The sequence below is a fragment of the Apium graveolens genome, unplaced genomic scaffold, assembly GCF_009905375.1.
Source record: "Apium graveolens cultivar Ventura unplaced genomic scaffold, ASM990537v1 ctg2526, whole genome shotgun sequence".
In the NCBI taxonomy this organism is placed as follows: Eukaryota; Viridiplantae; Streptophyta; class Magnoliopsida; order Apiales; family Apiaceae; genus Apium; species Apium graveolens.
Genome location: NW_027417703.1, coordinates 27,168 through 34,419, shown reverse-complemented (window position 1 = coordinate 34,419; position 7,252 = coordinate 27,168). Strand labels below are relative to the sequence as shown.

The following is a 7,252-nucleotide window of genomic DNA, read 5'->3' as shown; positions in this document are numbered from 1 at the left end:
ATGAGTATGTCGAAGAAAAAGGGGGGATTAGGATTTCGTGACCTGCATGGTTTTAACTTGGCGCTTCTTGGAAAACAATGTTGGAATCTAATCAGCAATCCGAATGCTCTAGTTTCTCGACCTCTGAAGGCTCGGTACTACCCTAATTGCAGTTTGTTACAGGCTGGTAGAACGGGGGGATCTAGTTACACTTGGTCTGGAATATGGGAAGCAAAAGAGATCATGAAGGAAGGGTGCAGATGGGTCCTAAGAGATGGAAAATCCATTCATATTTATTCTGACAGATGGTTGAGGGGTAAAGAGAATTTTTGTGTTGATCAGGATGGTAGCTCGGAGAGGAGCACCAAAGTTTGTGATTTGTTTTTGAATGACAGCAGAAAGTGGGATGAACACAAGGTACGATCTTCTTTCAATAATATTGATGTTGCAGCTATATTAGCAACTCGTATTCCACAGAATAATACACGAGACAGGATAACCTGGGTCCATTATAATAATGGACAGTACTCAGTGAAGACGGGTTACCATAAGTGGCAGCAGAATCATTTGGGAGGAGTAGACATTCAACAATCTGATGGTTGGGGGAAGATTTGGAGATTGTGTATTCCTCACAAAGTAAAGGTGTTTTTGTGGAGAATATGCCGAAATACAGTTCCTGTCTGAAATCTGCTTACCAGTAAAGGAGTTCATGTTCCTACCAGTTGTGTGATGTGTGTAGGCAATGCAGAACAATTACCTCATTTATTCTTTGATTGTGATTATGCAAAAGCATGTTGGCAAATAATGAACTTGTCATATCACATGAGGGAGATTGAATGTGCTTCTACATGGTAACTAGAAAAGCTTAGCACTGAAACGGGGGATAAGCTGATTAAGACGGCTAAGGTTATATGGGGAATATGGTGGGCTCGAAATAAACGTGTGTGGGAGGGAAATATGATAACGCCTGAGTTTGTGATGGCTTGGAGTTCGAAACAAGTTGAAGACTGGAGGGAAGCTCAGAAACGTCGAATGCAGCCAGATAGTACCAGGCGAGGTAATGCTAGTCTGCCAAATCTGAGGTGGGTGGCTCCGACTTTGGGAACTCTAAAGATAAATGTGGATGCTTCTCTTATTAAGAGAAAAAATTTCTTCTCAGTAGGAATGGTAGCTCGAGAACATCAGGGGCTATTTTTGCGAGGCAAAACTATGAAGTTTGCAGGCCAAGTTTCGGTGTTTGAAGCTGAGATGGTGAGTATTCTGGAAGCTTTGATATGGTTTAGTGATCTACCAGACCTATCTATCATTGTGGAATCAGACTCGATGCTGAGTGTCCAGGCTATTACCAAAGCGGAGCATAATCAGCTGGAAATAGGAAACCTCATTGAACAATGTTGTTCTATCCTCAGGAACAAGATTGGAATTTCAATTGTTTTTGTTAGAAAGCAGGCGAACAAGGTAGCCCATTTATTGGCTAAAATACCTTGTACGTTAATAGCTTTGTTGAATTTTCGTCTCCTCCATTGTGTGTGTTGGAGACACTATTGTCGGATGTTTATTTTTAATGGAATTGTTTTGTTATTCAAAAAAAAAGGGTAGTTAATTTGAAACATAAATTAAAACTTCTATTTCAAATAAATTGGACTAGATTTAACTCATAATATTAACGTTTTGATTAGTGAACTATATATACATTCTTACCAATAGTAAATATTTTTAACAATTTTTTTTAAAAATGTAATTTTTTACAACCAAGCTCAAATCCAAGAACTACATTACAATCATTAATATGTATGAAATACATTATTTTTTAATACCTTCAAAAGTATAATGTAAATCTTAAGTGACTTGATAATTTTGATCATAATGTGTCTTGTGTAGTACTTATGACCTTCTATCATATTTGTTCTAAATCTTTTATATCACAAATATTTTTAATATAAATCAAAATTATTTTTTTGTTATAAGATTAAAATATTTTTATTATTTCAAACAAATCTTAATAAATTTGGAGTTGAATAATTAATTACTAATAATACAATCATCACTTTGAAATAGGATTGACCTATTATATTTTTGATATGGTATAATATTATAAATTTCTAATTCATCCAAATAATTAATAAACAACATCTTATTTTAAAAAAAGTAACACATGATCTTGGCGCGTGCTTAGTTATTTATTTTGTAATACCCCAACTTTTTATACAACAAACAAGTCTCACATAAGCAAACAAGATTCCAAAATACAAGTCAGAAATAGTATCATATAGTTGGAATAAAGACAAATACAGAGCAGCTCTAAGATAAGTCACTATCACTAAAATATTATTACAATAAGCTCAAGCCAAATGCATTTCTTTGTCCATCCCAGAAGTTTAGCACCTGAAAATTTGTAAGTCATGAGCCAAACAGCCCAGCAATAAGTCATGAGCCAAACAGCCCAGCAAGAAGACAATTCGACACTAGTGGACCAAGGAGTTCATAATTTTTATAAAGCCAAAATTATTGTTCAAAATCTAAAGTTTACATATAACATAAATAAATTTCACACCTCGCTAAGGTGACAAATAGCTGGTGACACAGTATCACAGGTTCACAATTGTCAATAATGCGCCCCTTACTAAGTATCATAAATTGTGCAAAGCACGCCCTAGTAAGTATCAAAATCTACGTCGGGAACTATAGGCAATTACTAAATGTTTGATAGGTCAGAGGTCACTGGGAATTCTTATGTCTAAAACAATTACTTGATCCAGTGTTGTTAAAATAAAAGCAGTGCAAAATTATTTAACAGATTTCAAAATATAAATAAAAGTATGAAGAGTTAACTTACCTTGGCACTTAACAATTTATCACTTCACGCAGAGAAATCCAACAACCTATGTAGTTATTATTAAAAACAAACATAATTAATTATCCTCATACACTCTAAAGTCTCTAATACACAAACCAGGCAAAAGATAATATATATATATAATTTTATATATACATAAAATAAGAACTCTAAAACAAAAACCATGCAAAAGATAATATACATAAAATTATATATACACAAAATAAGAACTCTAAAACAAAAAGCAGGCAATAAAAACAACATATACACTGCAATACAAAATCAGGCAAGATTATAAAATAACATGTGTTGCAATACAAACCAGGCAACAAGATAATATAAAAAAAAAACTAAATATAATGAAATATTATACTAACAAGAATTTACTAAATAAATTTTTAAAAATTATACAAGTCAATTATACTGTTACTACCATTTTCTAAAAACACACATAAGTAAAAAAAATTAAATAAATAAACATGTATGTACATATACTAATAAAATATAATTTAAAATTTCTAGAATGAATAAATGATTGATCAATTTATAAAAATAAAACTAACAGAAACACTAAAAGTGAATAACAAATGGAGAACATCTAAACTTATTTTGACACTATTAAAAACAATACTATTTGTTAACACGATTAATTTTGTCCCACAATAGTCTAAAATATAGTAAAGCAAACTCCCCACAAAAACTGTGACATATGTTAACTTTACCAATTTCTTATATCTATGTGTTAGGGATATAATTTCTAGAGTTTTAGATTTTAAAATAATATAAGCCTCCATTTTTGGTCATATATATCTTTAATATTTTCTTAAAATATATATTAACTATTTTGCAAAGTTATAAATCATATTGAAGGATGAAAAGGGTTTTAAAATTTAACAAATGGACCAAATTGATATATGGTCCAAAAATAATTACTTACTGGAGTAGAAATATTAACTATTTGGAGTAGAAATATTAACTGCTCAACACAATGATTATTTTTTTATCATTGAAAGAAATAGTAAATCATAAAATAAATAAAAAAATTTAAACATATTAAATAGATATTCCAAAATAATTTATCTAAGTAATACTATAAGTTATGCTTTGAAACTAATGTTTGGGGTTCTTAATAAAGGGATTTGGTGAAAATAAATTTTTAACCACCTAACATTATGATGTTGTCCTCATAAAAAAATAAAATTTCCTTCTTTATTAACTTCCCATACATTAAGGTTTTTACCATTAGAATTTGTTTCCATCCAATTAGAAATAATATAAAACACATTTTTAATATATTGCAAACAATAATTTTTAAGACTAATTGGTAAGCTCAAAATCTTTATGGCATATATTGTGACAATCCTTGATTTTGAAATTTATGTGCTTAAAAGATTTTCAATTGTCATACTAAACTTATAATAAGCAAATATTTAACAAACCTCTAATAAGTATAATATGTATTAAAAGTGAATATGTTTTTATTATTATTATGTAAAAAGGTTGTTAACACGTATATTATCTTACATGAAACTCCAATGCAAAGTTTTTGCTTTCCTTACCACAATGAGTTTTAATATATGTGTTAAAAATAATTCATAAAAATTAAATTATAGAAATTAATATAAATTAAATAACAGAGTTTTTTATGAATATGTTAAAAATAGGGTAGTTAATTTGAAACACAAATTAAAACTTCTATTTCAAATAAATTGGACTAGATTTAACTCATAATATTAACATTGAGATTAGTCTACTATATATACTATCTTACCAATAATAAATATTTTTAATAATTTTTTTTAAAAATATAATTTTTTACACCCAAGCTCAAATCTAAGAACTTACATTACAATCATTTAATATGTATGAAATCACATTATTTTTTAATATCTTCAAAAGTATAATATAAATATTAAGTGACTTGATAATTTTGATCATAATGTGTCTCGTGTAGTACTTATGACCTTCTATCATATTTGTTCTAAACCTTTTATATCACAAGTATTTTTAATATAAATAAAAATTATTTTTTGGTATAAGATTAAAATATTTTTATTATTTCAAACAAATCTTAAAAAATTTGAAGTTGAATAATTAATTACTAATAATACAATCATCACTTTGAAATATGATTCACCTATTATATTTTTGATATCGTATAATATTATAAATTTCTAGTTCATCCAAATAATTAATAAACAACGTCTTATTTTAAAAAAAAGTAACACATGATATTGGCGCGTGCTTAGTTATTACTTATTAGGATTTGAGTGAGCGTGAAATCAAATTTTCATGAAAATATTAAGCTCCAAATAATGGCTCCCTTGCAAAAATTTTAAAAGCAAAAGATTATTTTCCTTTTTTTAATATTTTAGTATCTCCCAACTTAAATATATAATCATTCAACATATATCACTAAGGTACCTGCTTCAGAGGTTGAAGAGTTAGCTTAAGGGTTTTAAGATTTAGATTTAAGGTAACAGGTTTTAAAGAGATTCAAATATCCTCCGCCCATGGCTCTCATGATGAACGCTGAACCAAATGCCTATATTCCCCGCCATCCTAATGCTCAACGCAATGCCTATATTCCCCGCCATCCTCCTTATGAACAAGTTTTTATATATATTTCTTAAGTGATATATGAGTATTAATATATGGATCTAACTTTTATTTTTTTTCAAATGTAGATGATTAATGATGCAATATCCTCTATGGGAAGCATTCAAAGATGGAGTTGTATTGTAATAGACAAGAACATTGAAAATAATTATAATGGTCTTCCTAAAAATTTTAGAAAGAGATTATTTGGTCAATTGAAACGACAAGTTTCTTGTGGAAAACTGGTTAGAGTGAAGAACTCATTTAAGCTTCCTCTTAGGTTATGAGGATGATGAGAAAAAATAAATAAGCTTGTATTTTTATATCACAAATAATTATTAGTAAAAGGTTAGCAATATTTGTTCTCTTTTCTGCTTATGTTCTCAAACTCTTGATATATTAATCTATGTAAAATTTCTTTATAATTTTTAGAATTGTACGTTGTTAATAATACAAATGATGGCTAAGGTTAAATTTGAACCTTCATGAGCATTTTGAACAAAAATTATTTTCAACCCATAAACCCAAATATTTAGATCTTAACTAAAAGTGAATAACAAATAGAGAACATCTAAACTTATTTTGACATTATTAAAAACCATACTAAATGTTAACACGAGTAATTTTGTCCCACAATACTCTAAAATATAGTAAAGCAAACTCCCCAAAAAAACTGTGACATATGTTAACTTTACCAATTTCATATATACATGTATTAGGGATATAATTTCTAGAGTTTTAGATTTTAAAATAATATAAGCCTCCATTTTTGGTCATATATATCTTTAATATTTTCTTAAAATACATATTAACTATTTTGCAAAGTTATAAATCATATTGAGGATGAAAAGGGTTTTACAATTTAACAAATGAACCAAATTGATATATGGTCCAAAAATAATTACTAACTGGAGTAGAAATATTAACTATTTGCAGTAGAAATATTAACTGCTCAACACAATGATTATTTTTTTTATCATTGAAAGAAATAGTAAATCATAAAATAAATAAAAAAAATTAAACATATTAAGTAGATATTCCAAAATAATTTATCTAAGTAATACTATAAGTTACGATTTGAAACTAATGTTTGGGGTTCTTAATAAAGGGAGTTGGTGAAAATGAATTTTTAACCACCTAACATTATGAGGTTGTCGTGATAAAAAAATAAAATTTCCTTCTTTATTAACTACCCATACATTAAGGTTTTTACCATTAAAATTTGTTTCCATCCCATTAGAAATAATATAAAACACATTTTCAATATATTGCAAACAATAATTTTTAAGACTAATTGGTAAGCTCAAAATCTTTATGGCATATATTGTGACAGTCCTTGATTTTGAAATTTATGTGCTTAAAAGATTTTCAATTGTCATACTAAACTTATAATAAGCAAATATTTAACAAACCTCTAATAAGTATAATATGTATTAAAAGTGAATATGTTTTTATTATTGTTATGTAAAAAGGTTGTTAACACGTATATTATCTTACATGAAACTCCAATGCAAAGTTTTTGCTTTCCTTACCACAATGAGTTTTAATATATGTGTTAAAAATAATTCATAAAAATTAAATTATAGAAATTAATATAAATTAAATAACAGAGTTTTTTATGAATATGTTAAAAATAGGGTAGTTAATTTGAAACACAAATTAAAACTTCTATTTCAAATAAATTGGACTAGATTTAACTCATAATATTAACATTGAGATTAGTCTACTATATATACTATCTTACCAATAATAAATATTTTTAATAATTTTTTTAAAAATATAATTTTTTACACCCAAGCTCAAATCTAAGACCTACATTACAATCATTAATATGTATGA

The 7,252-nt window shown here is 27.6% G+C and overlaps 1 protein-coding gene across 1 annotated transcript; it reads left to right on the top strand.

Moving 5' to 3' along the window:
• On the top strand, nucleotides 1-5,700 carry LOC141700574 (uncharacterized). Its single transcript, XM_074504286.1, has 4 exons — nucleotides 1-577; nucleotides 839-1,437; nucleotides 5,299-5,427; nucleotides 5,503-5,700. The coding sequence occupies exons 1-4, from the start codon at nucleotides 1-3 to the stop codon at nucleotides 5,698-5,700; spliced, it is 1,503 nt and encodes a 500-aa protein (XP_074360387.1).
• Nucleotides 5,701-7,252: the final 1,552 nt, after the last annotated feature.

Coding starts and splice junctions, on each gene's coding strand:
- LOC141700574 (XM_074504286.1), top strand. CDS start 1: ATGAGTATGTCGAAGAAAAAGGGGGGATTAGGATTTCGTGACCTGCAT. Junction 1,438..5,298: donor TTAGAAAGCAGGCGAACAAG/GTAGCCCATTTA, acceptor TTAAGGTAACAG/GTTTTAAAGAGATTCAAATA. Junction 5,428..5,502: donor GCCATCCTCCTTATGAACAA/GTTTTTATATAT, acceptor TTTCAAATGTAG/ATGATTAATGATGCAATATC.